This window comes from Bubalus bubalis, chromosome 11, assembly GCF_019923935.1.
Source record: "Bubalus bubalis isolate 160015118507 breed Murrah chromosome 11, NDDB_SH_1, whole genome shotgun sequence".
Classification (NCBI taxonomy): Eukaryota; Metazoa; Chordata; class Mammalia; order Artiodactyla; family Bovidae; genus Bubalus; species Bubalus bubalis.
Genome location: NC_059167.1, coordinates 79069675 through 79092439, shown reverse-complemented (window position 1 = coordinate 79092439; position 22765 = coordinate 79069675). Strand labels below are relative to the sequence as shown.

Sequence of the window (22765 nt, the reverse complement as noted above, 5' to 3'; positions counted from 1 at the left end):
TTCTTCTACGTTCTTGTCAAAATTTTTTATTCCCTGTCTTTTTGATAGTAACCATTCTGGCAGATGTAAAGGGATAGCTCTTTTTGGTTTTGATTTTCATTTCCCTGATGATTAGAGATGTTGAACATCTTCTGATTTACCTTCTTGTCATTAGTATGTCTTCTTTGGGAGAATGTTTATTCAGATCATCAGCTTATTTTTAAGACAGACTTTTGTTCTAATGATTATACAAGGTATTTATACATTTTGGGTATTAGCCCCTTATCAGGTATATGTTTGGGCAATATTTGCTCTCATTCTGTAGGTTGCCTTTTCATTTTGTTGATGGCTTCTTTTGCCATACATAAACTTATTAGTTTGATGTAGTCACACTTGCTTTTTGCTTTTTTTTTTTTTTTCTCTCTCTCTTGTTGTCCTCGCTTTTAGTGTCAAATACAAAAAAAAAAAAAAAAAAAAAAAATCTGTGGCCAATACTGAGGTCAAGGAAATTAGCCCCTATGTTTCTTCTGAGCTTTACTGTTGTGGTTCTTATATTCAATTCTATAATCCATTTTGATGAGTTCAATTTCATTCTTTTGCATGTAGTTTTCCATTTCTCATAATTCCATTTATTGAAGAGATGTTCCTTTCTTGAGGGTATATTCTTGGCTTCTTTGCTGTGAATTGACCATGTATACAAGGGTATATTTCTGGGTTCTCTATTTTGCTCCATTGATCTATGTGTCTTTGTTTAATGCCCAAAAAAAAAAAAAAAAAAAACCACACACTGTTTTTATTACTATAATTTTGTAATATAGTTTGAAATAAGGTCATGTGATGCCTTCTTTTTTGATCTTTCTCTACTTCACTTTGGCTATTAGTAGTCTATTGTCTCTCATACAAATCTTAGGGTTTGTTTATTCTATCTCTGTGAAAAATGTCATTGAATTTTGATAGAGGTTTCATTAAATCTGTAAAATGCTTTGGGTAGTATGGATATTTTAACAATTGAATTTTTTCGGTCTGTAAGAACAAAATATCTTCCCATTAATTTTTGTCTTCAATTTCTATAATCAATGTCTTACAGATTTCAATATACAAATCTATACTTCTTTGCTTAAAGTTATTCTTAGGTATTTTCTTTCTGATGTGATGGAATAAGAATTGTTTTCTTAATATCTCTTCCAGATAGATCATTATTGGAATGTAGATTAATTTTGTATCCTGCAACTTTGCTGAAGACTAACATCCTGGGGGCATGTCTTCCACTGCTAAGCCAGATGATCTGATTTTCTTTTCACTTTTTCTTTTTGTGTACTCAAAAAGTGTATATTTTAACTGTGGTAGGATGTCTCTGTGCTGTTTATTTTTGGATAAATAATTTCTAGTGCTTAAACAAGTTAAAAGTTTTTTCTCTGGCATTTTATTGGCATTTTATGGCCTATTAAAAGTACATCTGTCAAAGTTATAGGTAACAGGAGTTATCTTATTCCTTCTATGAATTGATTGGACTAGTAAAAGCTGTGGTTGCCACCATCCAACTTTTAAACTTTTTAAAAAAAAATACTAAATAATTCTTACATGGAACAGTATACAAAATTATGTGCAGACACATTTTTCCCTGGCAATGATGGTAAACAGATATTTAATTTTGCTATATTTTCAATAGCTCTCTCCAAATGTTACAGACAAAACTAAAGAGTAACTCCTAGTACTATTCCTATTTTTAAAGTAATAACTACTATTGGGAAGATTCCATGTATGTCTTTTCAATTTTACTGTTATAGCTATGTATCACAAAACAATATATTATATTGTGATTATATTCTGAAATTTCTCATAAGTAGTGTCATGCAGCATATATCATTCTGATGCTTTTTATACTCAGCATTTTATTTTTGTAAGATTTATCTAAGAAAATAATATAGAGAACTGTTTCTTTGCTTGTAATAGTTCATGTATTTCGACTTCATATGTAATTCATTATTCGTTCATTCTGTACTTGAATGGTTATACTTCTGCTTACAGGGTTGGTGTGACTATCCTTGTAAATGCCTCCTTGTTCAAATGTTGGAATTACTTGAATGTAGATAACAGGAATTGGAATTGCTTGACTTTTAAATATATACATCTTCTTCTTTATTAAATAGTTCAGGAAATTTTTCTTTGAAGTTGTTAAATAAATGTTCTTTATGTGGTTGCTTTTCTCCATCTGGAGAAATTTAATAGTCTTCTCCCTGTATTTGGGTCAAAACTTAATGCTATCAGATTTTCACATTTCTGGTTATCTGACAGAAATGAGATAGTAATTTGCTTTAATTTAATTGTCTCTGTTACTGCAGAAGTTGATGTTTTATATGTTCACATGTCTATTTCCTCTTCTTTAAATTGCCTTTATGTAAATTATCTTTATTATCTCTTTTCATTTTGAATGTTTTTCTTATTTATTTGTAGAAGCCCTCTAGATGAACTTAATTTCTAATGTTTTCTGGTTACATGGTTTACTATACATCCTACTATGCATTTGATTTTTAATTATGTAGTGGGGCACACTTGCAGGTTAAACACTTCCCATCTATTAGGAATTCTCTATAAATTTATATTTCTAATTGTCAAATTACTTTAATGATTATATACTTACTTAGCTTTTCTATTTCTTCTTTAACTATTTTTGATAATATATATATTTTAGAGCATCTATCAGAACACTGAAATATGTGGCCAAGTCTTTTTTCTTGTGTCAAGGATTTCTTCAGATAGTAAATCTCTGCCCTTGTTGAGGTCCCCTGTGAAACCTTCTCTATTCCATATGGAGGCATGTCTCATGAGGGTCTGGAAGCTTTGGTCTAGGTGCTGGACACAACAGGAGGAAGCAGGGCTCTCGAAATACTCATGATAGGGCCTCACCTGTCCTGGGATCCCTTCAAAGGCAGAAACTAGCCCTCAGGCCAAGTCACTGCATGGGGCTGTCTCTCCTCCCATAAGATCAACATTAGATCAAGAAGATTGCTGCACACTGAAGAGACTATGTCTCTAAATAGATTCTAAACCTGACAATTATTCTGTATCATTAACAATACTTGATATAGTTGTCTTTTTATTTTTAGCGAAAATAATGGGTGTATGCTGCTGCTGCTAAGTTGCTTCAGTCATGTCCAACTCTGTGCGACCCCATAGACGGCAGCCCACCAGGCTCCCCTGTCCCTGGGATTCTCCAGGCAAGAATACTTGAGTGGGTTGCCATTTCCTTCTCCAATGCCATGCACGCTAGTCGCTTCAATTGTGTTCGACTCTGTGCAACCCCATGGACAGCAGCCTACTAGGCTTCCCTGTCCACGGGATTCTCTAAGCAAGAATACTAGAGTGGGTTGCCATTAATGGGTATATAAAGATCTCATAGTGGCATTAACTTGCATTTCCATGATGACTAACGATGTAGAAGAGGGGATTGCAAACTTCTTCAATAAAGGGTAGAATAGTAAATATTTTTTGTCTTTGTAGGCCATTCATTCTGTTGCAACTACTGAACTCTGCCATTGTTTCATGAAATTAGTTATTGATAATACATAAATAAATAAGCTTTCTTATGTTTCAACAAAATTTATTTACAAAGTAAATGGCTGAATGGACTGGTTCATGGGCCATATTTTGTTGATTCCTGATGTAGAGGACTCCATACCTTCACAGGGTAATTCTCCAAACATTTAAAGAATAGTTAGGTCCCATCCTTCTCAAATTTTCTGTAAAATTGAAGGTGAGGAAATATTGCCAAACTCATTCAATGAAGCCTTCATTACCCTGATGCCAAAACCAGACAATAAAACTACCAAAAAAAGTCAATTTCTTGAATGAACATCGATAAAAAAATCCTCAACAAAATATTAGCAAACTTCAATTCAGTCAGTTCAGCTGCTCAGTCATGCCCAGCTCTTTGTGACCCCATGGACTGAAGCACGCCAGGCTTCCCTGTCCATCACCAGCTTCTGGAGCTTGCTCAAATTCATGTCCATAAAGTCAGTGATGCCATCCAATGATCTCATCCTCTGTTGTCCCCTTCTTTTCCTGCCCTCAATCTTTCCCAGCATCAGGGTCTTTATCAGTGAATCAGTTCTTTGCATCAGGTGGCCCAAGTATTGGAGTTTCAGCTTCAGCATTAGTCCTTCCAATGAATATTCAAGACTAACTTCCTTTAGAACTGAATTAAGTTAGGAAACTTAATTCAACAATTTATTAAAGAATGATATATCATGGCCAAGTGGGATATAGTCTAGGTGTACAAGGATGGTTCAGTATTTGCAAATCAGTCAACATGATATACATTAATAGCATGAAGGATAAAAACTTATGTAATTATCTCAACAGACAAAGAAAAAGTATTTGACAAAATTCAGCATCCATTCATGTTTAAAACTCTTAATAAACTTGGTATAATGGGAACACATCTCAAAATAATACAGGCCATTTACAACAAACACGCAATTAATATCATGCTATGCTATGCTAAGTCGCTTCAGTCGTGTCTGACTCTGTGCGACCCCATGGACTGCAGCCTACCAGGCTTCTCCGTCCATGGGATTCTCCAGGCAAGAACACTGGAGTGGGTTGCCATTTCCTTCTCCAATGCATGAAAGTGGAAAGTGAAAGTGAAGTCACTCAGTCGTGTCTGACTCTTAGCGACCCCATGGACTGCAGCCTAAACTGAAAGCTTTTCTCCAAGGTGAGGAACAAGACAAGGATGCCTACTCTCACCACTTCCATTTAACATAGTACTTGAAGTCCTTGTCACAGCAGTCACATAGGAAAAAGAAATAGAAGGCATCCAAATTGGAATAAAACTATTAAAATGCAAAAAGACAGCCTATCAAACAGAAGAAGATACTTGCAAATAATTAGTCAATAAGGGATTAATGTCCAAAATATATAAAGAAATTTATATGCAATATGTGAACTATAAATAATCTGATTTTTTAAAAGGCAGAGGGCCTAAATAAACATTTTTCCAAAGAAACATACAGATGGGCAACAGACACATGAAAAGACATTCAACATCTCTAATCATCAGGTAAATGCAAATCAAAACCCAATGAGATCTTACCTCACCCCAATCAGAAAACTATCATCAAAAAGCCAAGAAGTAATGAGTGTTGCTGAGGATATGAAGAAAAGGGACCCTTTGGGCACCCTTGCTGGGAAAGTAAACTGGTGCAGCCACTATTTAAAACAGCATAAAAGTTCTTCAAAAATTAAAAATATAAATACTATATCATTCAGCAATTCCATTCCTGGATATCTATCAGAAGAAAACAAAAACACTAATTTGAAAATATATATGCACCCTAATATTCACAGAAGCATTATTTCTAATCACCAAGATATGGAAGCAATCAGTATTCATCCATATGAATAGATAGAGAATATGTGTACACACACACACACACACACATACATATATATATATATATATATATACACACAATGAAATACTACTTAATCATAAAAAGGATAAAATCTCATCATATGAGACAACATGGAAAACCTGGAGGGTATTATACTTAGCAAAATAAGTCAGACAGAGAAAGACAAATACTGTATGTTTTCACTTATATATGGATTCTAAAATGCAAAACTAACAGAACAGAAACAGACTCATAGATATAGGGAATAAACTACTGGTTACTAGAGGGGAAAGGGTTGGGTGTAGGAGTGAAATAGGTGAAGCAGGTACAAAATTTGAAAAGGTACAAAAATTATGTGTATTTTTCCATACTTATAAAATAAATAAAATTATGTAATGCACAGTAAGGAAAGGAATAGACCCTGCCAATACCTTAACTGTAGCCAGTGAAACTGATTTCAGACTTCTTGCATCCAGAATTGAAAGAGGATAAGTTTGTTTTAATTAAACGACCAAGTTCATATTAACCATTGAGCATATGTGTGTTTTTTGTTTGCGCTGCTGCAGGAGTAGGATGAGATGTATCTGCAGTTGTCTGTTGGGACGCATCATGGTGAGGCAGGTTTGGATGGACATTCTTGGGACAGCCAACTTAGCTGAATAATATCTTCTTGGAGTCACTTTTCTCTTCTTTTAGTTCCTTTCACTTCTTCCCATTTTGAAGTAGAGCATATTGTAGCTAAATATTTATTTTGATAGGGCTTCCCTCATAGGTCAGTTGGTAAAGAATCCGCTTGTAATGCAGGAGACCCCGGTTCCATTCGTGGGTCGGGAGAAGGGATAGGCTACCCACTCCAGTATTCTTGGGCTTCCCTTGTGGTTCAGCTGGTTAAAAAGATCCCCTGGAGAAGGGAAAGGCTACCCACTTCAGTATTCTGGCCTGGAGAACTCCATGGGCTGTATAATCTATGGGGTCACAAAGAGTCGGACCGACTGAGCGCCTTTCACTTTCTTATCCATTAATAGACCTCTCCTAGCTACAAGTTTGAGACTCTAGCGCAGAAGAAGATACAGATTGAGAGGAAGATAAAGACCAAAGTCTCAAATCTGTAAGGCCAATAAGAAGCACTGCAAATGCCCTGTGGTGGCCTCACGGTGTGACTGTGGCTGGAGGAGGGGCTGAGCCCCGCGGAGGGTTTGAGTACAGGCTGCAGGTGCCCGGGGAGCACAGTGCTGCACAGCACAGAAGTAAGTGCCTGAGTCTGTGGTCCGCAAAAAGGAAACGGTGCAGTGAGCTGCGGCGTTCTTTAAGGACTGTCGTGGCATTTAATCTTCCTCCTTGCCTTGTTCCTGAAGGAACGTAAATGAGGTGGCGGCCCCCAGGCTTCTGAAGATACCACAGCACACTGTCTGCCGAGGTGGAGAAATTACACCACAGGGTAGAGCTGGCTCCTTCCTGTGGAGTCAGGGCTGGGGGACTCTGCTCCACATCCACCCCTCTCACACCTGATGAGAAAGAGACAGACAGTCACAGGTGAGGCTCACTGTAACTCTGAGAAAACCCTGAAGGTGTCCCTCCAGCTCTCATAGATGTTGAGATGGATGGGAAGTGTGCAGGACTTGTCAACTCTTTCTACTCCCTCCCTCAACAGTACAGCAGCTGCTCATTTCTTCAGATTCCCCTGCAGGGCAGCCCCAACTCACAGCAAACCCGGGCAAACAAAAGCCCCAGCACAGTGCCCACTAGCCTCTTCATGATGCCTTGACTTGCTGCTGAGAAATTTTCACCTTAAAATACACAGCTAAACCTATAAGTGGTGTGTCACTTCTTGTCTAGAAATGTTCTTGCTCCTGCAACCAATCAGCTCCCCCAACAAACCCTGCCCAGGTGACACTCTGTGACAGGAAGCCCCACCTAACAGTCAACTCCACTGAGAACACTGAACTTGAGAAAACAAATCCTGTCTTTGCAAATTTAAAAAGAAAATAAAAACTCTAATATGCCCATAGGAATGAAACATTTGCAATACTCTATATTCTCTGTACTATTTGCCTTCCCAGAACATGCCAACTTCCTGAAAATAACACAGGCTAAAACTGTAAGTCCTTTAAGCTACCAGATCTCAGGTGTTTGCAGATAGCTCCCCCTACAGTCCTAGGCACCATGTCACTCAGAGCATAGGAGTACTTGGTCAAATTACTTCAGTGGGCTTTTTCCTCAGGTGAAAGGAAGTTTCACTCTTCCTAAATTCAGATGCAAAACCTTTGATGCCTGAAACAAGATTGTTTCCAGACATGTACTTCAGGAGAAGCTGGAGTCCTTGGTTGGGGTACTGCACATACCAGTAGAGATTAGGTTGAAGAGAAAATGAGTAGCTGCACCTCAGCCCCAGAGGGGCTCCTTCAGGGACTGTGATGTGGCCATTGGGCTGGGTCACTGACTGGGCTCCTGAACCATTAATACTGAATCAGTGAACTCAGCTAAACAAAAGTCTCTATTCAAAGTCAAACCAGAACAATGTTCTGTGTGTGGACAAGAGAGTAAAATGGAACAGTACTCACTCAGCAGCAGGAGTGCCGCAAGCATCAAGGTGAACACTAAGGTCATGGTGGAGCAGTGAAGAGGCAGTGAGTTGCTTTTCGGGTGATTCCCCACAGACAGAAGTCTCATGACTGGGGGACCTGAATCCAAGTTGCTCTGAGGTTGAGGAATGACAGGTGATATCGATTTCTTCTTCTGATGGAGACTGTAGAGGGAGCTAGGAAGAGAGGCTGTCTTAAAACTTCTGTCTCTAGTGTCTGAGATGCTTTATATGTCATTGTGTAAAAAATGGTGTCAGGATATCTCTTTAAATTGTAAGGAAGGAAGGTTTTTTTGAGCTGATTCTGATCTTTCCCAATTTTCACAACAGTGCCCTCCAGGGGTCAGATAGAGAAATAAAGAGAAATTCACAATTTTTGTTCACCCCCTTGCTGGCTTTGTATGATTGAATTCTAAAGCATTATAATTATGTACAGAGCAGACTTTATGTTTTGTAGGCACTGAAACTTACAAAATTGCACTTTCTATAGCAGCACAAAATTATGGATAAAAATTAAATAGAAAATAATGTTTAGCATGAAAAATAAAATCATAGCAAATTATAAATTTTAGAAAGCAAATTCCACAGACAGCATAAATCTAGAAAATTGAGTCATATTTTAGTACTTATTTCCATGACACACTGCTATAATACTTTTTGTTTCTATGCTTTTTGTCTTCATACTTTTTACACTTTTCTTCATATGACAATACATTTGTAAAAACTTTAATACAGAGACAAGAAAGATGATCATTAGTTGAAATTCACTTTCTTAAAAAATTCAAAGTGCATTTTGAAAATGGATGAAAATTTATAGGATTATGGTCAAAATTTGGAAACTGTCTATCACAATACTATGTGCAACAAGATTTCATTACATTCCAAGTTTTCTTATGTCATAAGAAATCCTAAATACTATCAACTGATCACACCAATTAACGAGTCTATTTTCTATGTTAGTTTCCTATTGATGAGTGACAAATTATCAAGAACTTTTGTGATGGAACAACATCTGTTTATATCACAGGTTCTGTAAGTCAGAAATCAGCACACAGTTAAGCTGAACTCACAAGGTTGCAGTCAAGGAGGCAACTAAGACTGTCTGGGGCATGGGGTCCTCTTCCAGACTCAGTGGTTGCTGGTAGAATTCATTTCCTTGTGGCTGTAGCAGTCATGGCAACTTGTTTCCTCAAGACAAGGAGGATGTCTCTGATCCCAGGAAAAGTTTAAGCTCTTTTTTAAAGAGCTCATTTGATTAGATTAGGCCCACCTAGGACAATCTCCTTTTGATTCATTCAAGGTCATACTGATTAGAGACTTTAATTACACCTGCAAATTTATTGTGTGTGTGTGTGTGTGTGTGTGTGTGTGTGCTTAGCCCCTCAGACTCTTTGCAACCTCATGGACTATAGCCCACCAAGCTTCTCTGTCCATGGAATTTTCCAGGCAAGAATACTGGAGTGGGTTGCCATTTCCTCCTCCAAAGGATCTTCCCAATCCTGGGATCAAACCCACATCTTTTGCATCAGCAGACAGATTCTTCACCACCGCACTACCTGGGGAACCTTGGTATCATCTACCTACCATGGTTGTTAATGCCCTCATTGGACTGGCATGCTATGAGTTTCACTTTATTCTCATAAATGTAAAGCATTGTGACCAGTCAATAAGAAGTTAATGTGAACAATAATAAATATGATCAGACGAGGTCATTTTCATACCAAAGGAAGAACATAAGCAAACTCGTCTTCCAATGTATAGGGTGGAATGCACAGATATTCCACAGAGTGGAATGCAACAGCGTGCAAGGAAACTATAAAAACATACTGGAACCAGTTAGGGAGGTGTTACATGCTTTTAAAACACTAAAAGTTCTGGCAATAGACTCTCATGCCTTTTGGAAACAAAGACTTGTTAATGAATCATTACCAAAGGAACAGCAATACAGTGTAATGTAAGGTAATTAGCATTAGCGTCAAACAGATTTTTGTTTGAAATCTGTCTCTGATGCTTAGCCTGTGAGATTTGATGACAAGCACTTGTATACTGAAGTGACTGTGAGCTGCATAAATAAATTCCACTAGGTCAAAATTATATGCATTCTTAATTCAAATTCACTCTTGCAGATGCTAAATAAGCCTGTGGCTCACTCCATCACCTCCTGACAGACTAGAATTATAGTAGAGGGGAAGCTGGGGTTTAACTGGCAAGGATCTTAGCTCATTAAGATATTTATTTTTTGAAACAATTATAAAATATGGCTAGGGCCCTATGCATCTTGGAAATGACATATTTGAGTAAGGGGCACTGAAGTTTAAGCTTTATTTTAAAATGAAATACTAAAAGTGTTAGTTGCTCAGTGGTGTTTGACTCTTTGTGACCCCATGACCTGTAGTCTACCAGGCTTCTCTGTCCATGGAATTCTCCAAGCAAGAATACTGGAGTGGGTTACCATTCCCTTCTCCAAGGTATGTTCCTGACCCAGGGATTGAACCCAGGTCTCCCGCATTGTAGGCAGATTCTTTACTGTCTGAGCTTTATAAGAAATATCTCATTTAATACAACAATGTCTTGGGTTACTCATTTTTACCCTCCCCTTTACAGATGGTGAACCTAGCTTCAAAGAATTTAAATTATACAGGATTGCAGTATTTTTAAGTGACAGGGTGGCGATTAGAATCTAGATCTAACTCCAGAGACCAGTCTTATGTGCACTCCACTAAGACTGTTTGCATGATAATTGAAGCAATATGAGCAGATGAAATTTTCAAAGAATAGTATACAGATTGAGAGGAAAAGAGGGCCTAAGCAGCAGGAATGCTCTTGATGTGGGATGGGTAAAGAAGAATAGGAGATCTTGCAAAGGATCTCCCAGAAGTTAAAGTTTAAGGTTGGGGTACTGTGTGCCAGGAACATAAAGGTCCCCAGAAAGAGTGGCAAGCACTGCAGAGAGTGGCTACTCGAATGTGGTCTGTAGGTAGGTAGCATTCGCATCACCAGGGAGCTACTCTGACTTCAGAATCTCAGGCCTAACCCAAAATTCTTAAGTCAGAATCTGCATTTTAATAATATTCTTGTGCACATTAAAATTTGAGAAATACTTGTCTAGATGAAGGAGGTTAAAAACGTCTTTTAGATTTAACAATAAAGAGATCATTGGTGATTTTTAAGAAAACAGATTTTAGAAAATATTGGGAGAAAAAACAGAAGTGTACAGAGTGAAAAAAGGTGACACAGTGTAAGCAGTTATATGATCAGGGCTTTTAAACAATAGCCAGGGAGTAAAAGATAGATTGGTTGCAGGAGGGGCATGTATGGGGTTTGGAGGAATATGAAATATTTTTTCTAAGATGAGAAAGCTTGAATATTTTAAATGAGTCCTAAAAAATCAGACTGTAGAATTTGGATGATCAGTGGCCTAAGGTGCCATAGAAACCAGAAAGAATGGTGTCGGTGAAGTGTTTAGGCAAAGAGGTACAATTTCAAAGTAAAAGAGATACCTGTTTTATTATTATGGGAGGGAAGGTGAATTACAAGTGTAAAAACAGAATGTTTTATGAGATGCAGAAAGTTGAAGATTCATTTAAATATACTGAAATGGAGCTGGGCTCTATGGTCCTTGCCTCCCATGTCCTCAGCCTGCCCTTGTCTGTGAAAAAACTTAAGCCAAAGAAGAAGCTTGATCAGACATCCCCTGTTAAGTTACATGAAGAACTGACCCCATCTTTCAGCAAAGAGAAAGTGAAAGTTTCTGAGAACTTTCAGAAATCAGTTTCCTTGTTGTGGACTGCCTGCTATTCAACTTGAGAGAGATTGGGATGGCAACCCATGGGAGGAAAAGCACTTTGGTTAGAAATTTTTTATATAAAATTTCAATTAAAATTTTTTAAACTTTCAGGATGGGGAACACATGTATACCTGTGGCGGATTCATTTTGATATTTGGCAAACTAATACAATTATGTAAAGTTTAAAAATAAAATAAAGTTTAAAAAAAAAAAAACTTTCAAATGGAAAGAAACAAAAAGTCCATCTTAGCATTGCCTAATGGCAGAACTATTATTATTTTGTCTTGCTTGACTGTTTTCCTCTCCTTCTGCATTTTTTTCTGATTAAGTTTATTCTTTGGAATTCAGGGAAAGCCCAAGAAGCTAATGCTTTTCTATGCACAAGAAGCAACAGAGGGTGGGTATTGGGAGTCTGTTTCAGAAAGACCCTATAGAATCCTTCTGGGTTTCATATTGTGTGTGTGTGTGGCCTCTTGTGTGCCAAGCAGAGTTCAGGTCTGGAGGATGCTGTAGTAAAGAGATATTAAATGCCTATAGTTCAGTAGGAAGAGAGAAAAATTAAATTAATGGGTTTTTTCTTAGAAAAAATAATTTTAAAGAGTAATAAGTACTATAAACACAATACAATACTGTATTGAGACAGAGTTACTCTTGGGGTGACAAAGGGCATCTGCTCTAATGGAGAGGAGGCTCCACTCTGATACTTACTATGCAACACCAGGAAAAATATTGAACCCCCTTCAAGTTCAATTTCCTTTCCTGTAAGTACTCAGTATCTTTCTGCTGGGCACTGGACTCAGCACTGGCACTTATTAACTCATTCACTTCTCATGAGAACTCTGCATGGTAGATTCTATCAATATTGATATTCTATCAATATCTAACATTGTAGATACGCGAACACTAAAGCAAAAAATCATTAAGTCATTTTGCCAAGATACTCAACTAATGAGTGGTAGATCTAGAAATACAAACCAAGTCTTCGGTCTCAAGCACTTTGTAACATTGCCTGCCTAAAGGTGAATTGATCCAACCTTGAAGTGTTCCAATAAGAATTAAGTAGGAACAAACATTCAAATCACCCAACATAATACCTTCCCTAACTTAAATATTCAATCAACTGCAGCAATGTGCAAAATCTTGGGGATGGGGTTGGGAGACAGAATCCGAAATTGCAGAATAATCTATCTACAAGATAAAGGTCAATATTTTTCTGGGATATGTATGAGTGCATATGTGCTCATTCATGACCGACTGCAACCTATGGACTATGGTCTGCCAGGCTCTTCTGTTCATGGGATTTTCCAGCAAGAATACTGCAGCAGGTTACTATTTCCTACTCCAGGGCATATTGTCACCCTGCTTATTTAACTTGTATGCAGAGTACATCATGAGAAACGCTGGGCTGGAGGAAGCACAAGCTGGAATCAAGATTGCTGGGAGAAATATCAATAACCTCAGATATGCAGATGACATCACCCTTATCGCAGAAAGTGAAGAAAAACTAAAGATTGTGGAAAAGTTGGCTTAAAGCTCAACATTCAGAAAATGAAGATCATGGCATCCGGTCCCTTCACTTCATAGCAAATAGATGGGGAAACAGTGGAAACAGTGGCTGACTTTATTTTTCAGGGCTCCAAAATCACTGCAGATGGTGATTGCAGCCATGAAATTAAAAGACGCTTACTCCTTGGAAGGAAAGTTATGACCAACCTAGACAGCATATTAAAAAGCAGAGACATCACTTTGCCAACAAAGGTCCGTCTAGTCAAGGCTATGGTTTTTCCAGTAGTCATGTATGGATATGAAAGTTGGACTATGAAGAAAGCTGAGTGCTGAAGAATTGATGCTTTTGAACTGTGGTGTTGGAGAAGACTCTTGAGAGTCCCTTGGACTGCAAGGAGATCCAACCAGTCCATCCTAAAGGAGGTCAGTCCTGGGTGTTCATTGGAAAGACTGATGTTGAAGCTGAAACTCCAGTACTTTGGCTACCTCCTGCAAAGAGCTGACTCATTTGAAAAGACCCTGATGCTGGGAAAGATTGAGGGCAGGAGGAGAAGGGGCCGACAGAGGATAGATAGTTGGATGGCATCACCGACTCGATGGACGTGGGTTTGGGTGAAGTCCGGGAGTTGGTGATAGTCAGGGAGGCCTGGCATGCTGCAGTTCATGGGGTCACAAAGAATCGGACATGATTGAGTGACTGAACTGAACTGAACTGAACTCCAGGGGATCTTCCATAACCAAGGATCAAACCGGCATCTTTTGTGGCTCCTGCGTTTCCAGGCAGGTTCTTTACCAGCTCAGCCACCAGGGGAGCACTTTCTGATGTATATGTAGTAGTTGACCTGGCAGATTTCATGTGTTATGATAAGTGTCCATGTCTGTCATGTTCTTATTACTATTAATGAGAAATTAATTCATTAGGGTGTTATTTTGAGAGATTGGGTGCCATAATATAAACTGGGATGAGTGTACCAAGCAGTGTTTTCTGCAATTGTTTATTTTTTCCCATTACTGACTCTTGCTCCCACTTAGCTAGCTATTTCTATGCTACAAGAAAAGACAGAGCAGTACATACAATTTTACTTGCCAGAGAAGAAAGACATCTATCTTGTGCAACAATTCCAAGCTTTCTTTTCAAGGTAGCCTCTTACTCTGCAGCCATAATCAGGCCATGTGCTGTATGTGTCATTTGAAGTCAATCACTTTCACATCTGGCAGGAAAAGAAGAAGAAAAAAAAGAAAACAGCCAGTTTTGTTGAATCCTCTTTCTCCCCATTTCTGCATAGGGAAGTTTACTGAATGGTTCAGCAGTGAGAGCTCCTATTGTGATTACACTTTTGCTGGCCAAATTTTTGGTTTTCTCTGCCCACCAAAGCCAAATAAAAAGGACAGAGACAGAATTTGGAGGAAGTAGAAAGGTGGCTTTAAGAATACTGGAGTAGGTTGCCATTCCCTTCTCCAGGGGATCTTCCTGACCTAAGGATCAAACCTGTGGATTCTTTACCATCTGAACCACAAGGCAAGGGCTCACAGTCAGGAGTCAAGGTGATAATAAGATCTTGATTTCTTCCTCTTGCATTGTTTCAAAGAGTCATAGCCTGGCATCTGTAACTCAGCAATTGACTCTGGCAGTTAGTTGGCTCTGCAGCCTTCTTTCTGATATGTAACGACAAAGAGAAGGGTGTTGTAAGGGAAAACACTAGATAGGAGATGTATTTAGCATAGAGACAAAGGAGACAGTGTGAATTGCAGCTCCTGCAGAGTTAGGGAGCAGTAAAGCAAACTTGGAGAAGGAAATGGCAACCTACTCCAGTATTCTTGCCTGGAAAATCCCATGGATGGAGCCCGGTAGGCTACAGTCCATGGGGTCACAAAGAGTCAAATACTACCGAGGGACTTCACAAAGCAAACTTACAGATACGCAGAGTTAGGAGCAGTTAAGGCAAAACAAAACAAAACAAAAACAACTAGGAATGTTCACACCTTTCCCTATTAGACTTCAGGGAATCTCTATCAGGGCTTCCCTGGTAGCTCAGTTGGTAAAGAATCCACCTGCCATGCAGGAGACCCCGGTTCACCTCCTGGGTTGGGAAGATCTGCTGGAGAAGGGATAGGCTACCCACTCCAGTATTCTGCCCTGGAGAATTCCATGGACTATAGTCCATGGGGTTGCAAAGAGTTGGACATGACTGAGCAACTTTCACTTCACTTCAGGAATGTTCAGGCCTGCTCACTGTTCTTTTTATCTTCTTTGGTCCCAGGAAAGGGAAAGAAAAAAACCTCATTTCTCTTTTTACCTTTTCACTGCAACAGGCTTCCTCGCAGTTTAACCCGTGATCACTGGAGGGGAGCAGAGAGGCCAGTGTAAGCATCATAAGATATGTGAGCAGGACACCAGCTGGCAGAGCTTTAGCTTTCATTCTTTATTCATGCAGTGTGTTACAGCCTGATTCTCAGAGAAAAAAATAGAAAGATTTAGATAAAGGATTCATTTTCATGTTCATAAGAAGCTAGTTTGAAAATATTACTTGTTTGCTTCCTTTTAACACTTTAAAAATGCTTTCCCTTGGTGACTTCTATTGCATCTGATATGAAATCAAGCATCATTCTTAATGATATTTCCCAGAATACAGTATATCAATTTTCCCTATTTATTGGCAAGATTATTTCCACTTAAATAGACCCTAGGATTTGCCTTCAATACCCTTTGAACTTCTGTCAAAACCACAGTGGTGGGCTTGCAGAATGTCTTATTCATCTTGATGACTTTCCACATAGCATTGCTCCTATGTAAGGAGCTTGTTTTATAGGAAGTCAAGGTGGCAGTGAGTGAAGGTGCTTGTTATGAGCAAAAATGTTATGGAATGGGTAATGGAAAGGTAGTTATAAATACTACCAACAATCATGTGGTCATTTGCAGTAACAAAAACTGTAACAGTCAGAAATGGAGTATTTCCTGCCATATCAGTAAACAAGGACGTCACAGTCTTCAGCACCTGCAGCCCAGTGTGAGCTCCTGAGCCTAAGCGCACTCAGGAAGGAGAAGAATATCTGTGATCTAACAACCATCAGAACTGCAGTCACTCCCTACCATGAGACTAAAGGAGCTCAGGATGTAAGAAACACAGATACTGGCCCCAAGATAGCTGAGGTGAATAGTAAAAGAATGACTTCAGTGAGCCCGGACTCTTGCATCTCCCCATGCATAGAAGTGTGCTAGACTCTTTAACTTGTGCTTAGTCGCTCAGTCATGTCCGACTCTTTGCAACCCCATGGACTGTAGACTGCCAGGCTCCTCTGTCCATGGAGATTCTCCAGGCAAGAACACTAGAGTGGGTTGCCATGCCCTCCTCCAGGGGATCTTCCCAACCCAGGGATCAAACCCAGGTCTCCTGCATTGTAAGCAGATTCTTGACTGTCTGAACCACCAGGGAAGTCCATCCTTAACTTGAGATATCCTTTTTTCTTTAATTAACAATAATCTTTTGATGTTCCGACTACCTGCACTTTGTTGCCAAACTTTTACACAACCTGGCTCCTCTGCTCACCTCCTTGGAGCAGTTCTTTCAGGTTTACTTGAAATGCTATCTCCCAGGCTTGAAGTCCTAAAAATTCCCACCAGATAAAATGTAACTCTCAACTTCTGGTTGTGAATACTTTTAAAGTTGACAGTAGTTATGACAATCTCTTTTTCACTTTGATATGAAAATATTTATGCATAGAGTAACCATTTTTAAATCTCTCCCCCACTTGCCTGCCTATGGAAACATATGAAGTGCAAAATACAAGTTAATCTTGTATCTGATTGTATCTCAATAGTTAAGGCGCAGGATCCTATGGGACAATGTGGGTGAGGTATAAAAGGAAAAAACAACACTCAAAAATGGAAAAGTGAACTTAATATCCCTTGAAGAGGGTGTGGCAATGCAGTCCAGTATTATTGCCTGGAGAATCCCATGGACAGAGGAGCCTGGTGGGCTACAGTACATAGGGTCATGAAGAGTCGGATGTGGCTGAAGCAACTTAGTACTCATGCACAAACCTGGTATACTCTTTTCAGGAGAAGGTTATGTTGATTATGGTTGAATGGGGAATAATTGCATCATATTAACAAGAAGGAGATCCAACCAGTCCATTCTAAAGGAGATCAGCCCTGGGATTTCTTTGGAAGGAATGATGCTAAAGCTGAAACTCCAGTACTTTGGCCACCTCATGAGAAGAGTCAACTCATTGGAAAAGACTCTGATGCTGGGAGGGATTGGGGGCAGGAGGAGAAGGGGACGACAGAGGATGAGATGGCATCACCAATTCGATGGACATGAGTTTGAGTGAACTCTGGGAGTTGGTGATGGACAGGGAGGCCTGGCATGCTGCTATTCATGGGGTTGCAAGGAGTCGGACATGACTGAGTGACTGAACTAAACTGAACTGAACAAGCAGCATAGTTTTGCTGTTTTCTTTATTTGAAAGTGTGTTGTTAAAAGAGGTATAGATGGATGACCAGTTGACATAGAAGGTACTGGAATAGCTTTGTAGTGTCTCTACTAGCTGGAAATCTATGACTCAGAATTTGTTTCTCTGTATTGTTCTGGGCTAGGGTTGGCCATAAAAAGGATTGTGCAAGGTTTAGAAAGTAGTTGTCATCAAGTAGCCACATTTTTTTTTTTTGCCCTGCTGGTTGGTGCAGGGCTCCAATCACCGTGCAACTCATATGTGTTGCTGCTGATCTGCTAGCTCATCTTATTGTTGACTTACAGCTCCTTAACCTCCAACCAGATCTCTTCCTCATCATCTCTCTGTCTTGGGCCAAATGTGCATGTAGCATGATGATAAATATCCACTTCTCCTGAAGGTCACCCACTACTGTGAGATTGAAGGAGGTGAGAGACAGACAAGTTTTTAGTGTGTTTTTGTGGGTTCCAGTCATCCTTATGGGTTCTAGTATGTCCTTAAATGCATTTTTCCATGCTTTTATCCATATCCAATTTTCCTTTCCAAATGACACTCTAGTTGATTTAAAGTAAATTCAGGCTCAGCACAAGATGCAAAGATAACAGCTTTGTATAAACTCCTCCGCCAACTCTAGCAATTGCCTGAAAGTTCTGTTCCTTAAAATGAGTCTCTTATTCTGTATCACTGTGGTTCTACTTTTCTGATTGTAGCCTAATGGACACAAAAGCTAAGAAGAAAAAAAAGATTAAAGAAATTATATTCATGACAATTTCTGAAAATTAAACCCAGATTTATGATGTGAGATTTTTTTAGGTGCAGTTGCCACATTAAATTATTACAGGGCAAGTTTTCAAATTTAGACAACTTTGCACATGTTCTGTATGATTGATATAAACTTTAAAAAATTAAGACTGAGAACATATTACTAGAAAGTTAGTTTGGACATCTGTTCCTAAGTGACTTAAAAGGAACTTCCAGACCACAGATTAAGCAACCACACAACTACCATTTCTGGTCTGGGATCTGCAGGTGCATATTTCAGCTGGAGTTCTGCAGCAGGGAAGCTCTCTTTTATTAAACTCTGGGGTTTTTGTTTAGCTTTTCCCATTACTTCAAGCACTGTGAGCTCCCAGAGAGCACAGAAATACTCGGCAGAATCTTCCAGCTGTAAGTCTGAAATGGTGAGGCTGATGGATTTACGAGCTTTCTGAAAATTTACAGAGTAGCGGCCATTCCTTGCATTCTGGCCAGAAGAAGCCTGACTAATAAGGTAAATCATCTCTCCACTGGGAAGCAGCTTGTACCAAAACATGTAGTAATAGCTCCAGGTTGTTCCATACCGACAGTTCAGGGTGACTGACTGTCCCAGTTGACCGGATGTGTTTGGCTGGTCTTGAATAACATTCTGCGCCACACCAGATCCTGTGGGGAAAAAATCAGCAGACAGAGCTGAAGTAATGAACAAAATAATGTAAGAATTAGACTAATTTGGGACCCAAAGAAAACCCAAATTGAAATCATAATAAGTATGCTTTTCCCCAACCCTCCTTTCTTCCCAAGTCCCTGTGAGGCACCACGCGCCTGTGTGCAGTCCTTTCACCCTGAACATGCGCACCCATGTTTGGAAGCCTCCCTACCAGAGAAGGTGAAGGCCAGGAGCACCCAGAGCAGGCTGCAGAGCGGCATGAGGCATGGATTTCCCTGCACAAATATGCTTAGTTTCTGCCTCAAGTTGAGAGTCAGTGTCTTTGAGTGCCTGGCAGCACATATACATACTACCCAGTATCTGTGTGACTCCCCGCAACAGGATGTGGGGTTTTTCATGTTCATAGACCACGTGGTCTGTGCACATATGGGGAAAAAGTCTGGCTCACCACAAACTTTATTTTGTCTACTTGTCTCTTCCTGGTAATTGAGTTAGGCAGATCCTGAAAAGGAGTATGGAAAAAAAATTAGTATTAAAGGTATGAGCTGAGGGGAACTGAATTTTAAACAAGTTGACAAAAATTGATAATCATTCAGTAAAATAATTTTACCAGCTCATTGTAGATAGAATTTAGTATAGGCTATGAACTCTTTTTTGTAATTTACTGGTCATTCATTTAACCTATACTTACCTTTCCTCCATTCAGAAACAATGACTCTTTTAAAATCCACATATTTTCAGCTCTCTTAGTGAAAAGCTATCTTACCCAAAATAATTAACTTATCTTTTTTTTCCCTTAACTGGGTTTTAGGGCTCTATTTAGATTTTTTAGTAAATAAAATTACTTTAACATGAAATGAAGAAACATCAGTTCTTCTGACTTTCAGAATCTATTCATTTTTATGTGTTTTTATGAAACTGAAACAGGAATAAAATATTGTTCTTTTGAAATTCGATGTTGAATCTTATTAGACTTTGAGGAGGATCAGGATATTCAGTCTTGTTGCCTCTACAAGGAGAATTGTACTTATTAGATTATGTGCCTTAGAATTATATTGATGTCACTCTGAAAGCTATAAGATATTGATGAAGAAAATTGAAGATAATGCAAGTAAATATAAAAATAGTTCATGTTCATGGGTTTTAAGAATAAACAATGTTAAAATGTCCTCTGATCCAGAGCAATCTATAGATTTAATGCAACCCATCTCAAAATAGTTATGGCATTTTTCACACAACTACAGCAAATAATCCTAAAATTTGTATAGAACCACAAAAGGCCACAAATAGTCAAAGCAATTTTGAAAAAAAAAGAACAAAGTTGAAGGTATCACAGTCCCTGACATCAAAATATGCTTCAAAGTTGTTATAAAATAATCAGTAAAATCATATAATACATTTTAATTTGCATAAAAAATAAAATACACATTGCTGGCCAAAAAAACAGAGATTCAGTCAATGCAACAGAATAGGGAGTCCAGATTTTAACCCTTTTATACATGGTGAATCAATCTATAACAAAGGAGGCAAGAATAAGCAATTGAGGGAAAGACTGCTTCTTCTATAAGTGGTGTTAGACAACTATTCAGCTACATGTTAAAGAATTAGAATATTTTCTCACAGCATATACTAAAATAAACTCAAAATGGATTAGAGACTTAAATATAAGACCTGAACTCATAAATCCTTAAAGAAAGTATAGGCAATATGCTTTATGAGATACATCTTTGCTATATTTTTGTCTGTATTTCCTCAGGCAAGGACAAAAAAGAAACAACACAGAAAATAGGGCCTAATTAAATTAAAATATTTTGCACAGTGAAAAAAACCATTAACACACAAAAAAGGTAACCTATCAAATGGGAGAAGATATTTGGAAGTTATTGGTCAACAAGGGGTTAATGTCCAGAATATATAAAAAAATGTTTGCACACAATATCAAAACCATAGGCAGAAGACATGATTAGGCATTTTTCCAAAGAACATACAGATGGCAAACAGACACATGAAAAGATGTTCAACATCTCTAACCATCAGGCAAATGCAAATCAAAACCACAGTGAGATATCACCCCACTCCTATTAGAATACTATCATGACAAAAATGAAAAATAATTGAGTATTGTCAAGGATGTGGAGAAAAGGGAAAACTTGTGTATTCTTGCTGGGAAAGTAAGCTGGTGTAGCCTCTATTCAAAAGATTCCCCAAACCAATAAAAATATAGCCAGTAGTTATATATATATAATAGTAGTAGTTTATATATAATAAATATAACTACTATATGATTCAGGGCTTCCCAGGTGGCTCAGAAATAAATAATCCACCTTCAATGCAGCAGACACAATTTTGATCCCTGGGTCAGGAAGATTCCCTGGAGTAGGAAATGGCAGCCCACTCCAGTATTCTTGCTGGGAAAATTTCCAGAGACAGAGGAGCCTGGCCATCTATGTTTCCATGAGGTTGCAAAGAGTCGAACATGACTGCAATGACTTAGCATGCACATGCATTATACGATTCAGTAATTCCATTCCTGGGTATCTATCAGAAGAAAGCAAAAACACTAATTCAAAAATATGTATGCACCCAAATGTTCACTGCAACATTATTTCCAATAGTGAAGATATATAGAAACAACCTCAGTTTTCACTCATACTAATGGATCTAGAAGATATATATGTGTCAGTGTGTGTGTGTGTGTGTGTGTACAATAGAATATTACTAGCCATAAAAAAGAATAAAATTTTGCCAGCTGGGAGAGCATGATAGACCTGGAGGATATCGCACTTAGAGAAATGTCAGATAGAGAAAGACAAATACTGTGTGCTTTCACTTTTATATGAAATCTAAAAGCAAAACAAATGAACAAATATAACAAAACAGAAACAGACTCAGACATATAGGGAACAAATTACTGGTTACTAAGGGGAAAGGGGAGGGTGTAGGGGTGAAATAGGTGAAGGGGATTAAGAGGTAGAAACTTCCACTTACAAAATAAATAAATTAAAACTAGGTAATGTGCAGTGAAGGGAAAGAATCAACCCTGCCAAGAACTTGACTGTAGCCAGTGAAACTGATTTTACACTTCTTGCATCCAGAACTGAAAGAGGGTAAATTTGTTTCAAGTGATCAATTCATATATGAACACTGAACAGATATTTTCTGTTTGTTTTGCCCCAGTCATAGGATGAGATGTGAGTATTTGCAATTTGCAAATGTGAGTAATTGCAATTGTGAGTTATTTGTATTTGCAATTATGGTAAGGCAGATTTGAATATTCTTGAGACACCCAACTAAACTGGATAACATCTTTATTGGAGTCATTTTCTCTCCTTTTAGATCCTTTCACTTTTTATCATTTGGGTGTCCAGCATATTGTGTTTAAATATTTATTTTAAATCTGTAGTCTTATCTAGATACTCTCCTAGCTACAAGTCAGAGGTTCTAGTGCAGATGGAAATATAGGAGATATTCAGAAGGGAAAAGACCAAATCCCAAATTCATTAGGCCCAAAAGTGTTTGTGGTTAAAGCTGTACTAGTGTAGGTGAGAAATACTAAACAGGGCAAATACCTGGTAACGGCGTCACGGTGTGACTGTGGCTGGAGGAGGGGCTGAGCTGAGAAACAGTTATTTCCAATT

The 22765-nt window shown here is 38.4% G+C and overlaps 1 pseudogene and 1 gene segment (V, D, J or C); both read right to left on the bottom strand.

Moving 5' to 3' along the window:
- Nucleotides 1–6323: 6323 nt before the first annotated feature.
- LOC102393275 lies at nt 6324–7219 on the bottom strand (annotated as a pseudogene).
- An 11254-nt stretch (nt 7220–18473) lies between these two features.
- LOC112587965 lies at nt 18474–19471 on the bottom strand. The segment is given in 2 exon segments: nt 18474–19123; nt 19339–19471. Coding segments are annotated over 2 exon segments (510 nt in total).
- Between the last annotated feature and the right edge of the window lie 3294 nt (nt 19472–22765).